The following is a 727-nucleotide window of genomic DNA, read 5'->3' on the forward strand; positions in this document are numbered from 1 at the left end:
ATATATATATATATATATATATATATATATATATATATATATATATATACTGCTATTTCCTGTATGCTATATATACTTGTAATTCCTGGTGTTTTTGTTGTGTATTTGTCTGAATGTTTTCTTTTTGTTCTTTTTTCATCATACCTAATGTACCTATTATTATTATTATTATTATTATTATTATTATTATTATTATTATTATTATTATTATTATTATTATTATTATTATTATTATCCCTTACAGGAATTATTTCCAATTCTGACAACACGACACTACTAAACAACTTGGTAACATTAGTGATATGTCCAGATGTCTACGTATGGGGGCTGAACTTCAAAGGCGGAATTAAATGGCAGGCCGGCATCGAAGCAATCCAAGTAGAAGGACTCGATTTACGAAATAACATTGTGGCCGGCAGCCAACGTATTGGTTACCGAATTAACGGTGAATACTGTACAGAAGTTTCTAGCTGGACGGGCAACATCGTGAGAGGTGCTTTGCTAGGAATTGCAGTTTTTGATTTCGATGTCAGCTCCAAGAAAACCGAGTGCGTTAAATATACCGGCTTCCAAATTTCCCGTTGTACAGATGCGGGCATATATCATAATAACAGACCAGGTGAGTCAGAAATTCTAAGGTGAAACAATCTTACCCCACTTTTTTCCTTTCCCTCTGTCTCTCTCTCTCTCTCTCTCTCTCTCTCTCTCTCTCTCTCTCTCTCTCTCT

At 34.1% G+C, this 727-nt stretch overlaps 1 protein-coding gene across 1 annotated transcript in view; it reads left to right on the plus strand.

The window, feature by feature from the left end:
- The window catches only part of LOC106870093 (fibrocystin-L), a 69646-nt gene that overhangs the window by 56460 nt on the left and 12459 nt on the right, over positions 1 to 727 (plus strand). The window contains exon 40 of the mRNA XM_052974982.1: positions 245 to 619. Within this exon, the coding sequence (XP_052830942.1) occupies positions 245 to 619 (375 nt within the window). The remainder of the gene's footprint in view (positions 1 to 244; positions 620 to 727) is intronic.

Source organism: Octopus bimaculoides, chromosome 20, assembly GCF_001194135.2.
Source record: "Octopus bimaculoides isolate UCB-OBI-ISO-001 chromosome 20, ASM119413v2, whole genome shotgun sequence".
Classification (NCBI taxonomy): Eukaryota; Metazoa; Mollusca; class Cephalopoda; order Octopoda; family Octopodidae; genus Octopus; species Octopus bimaculoides.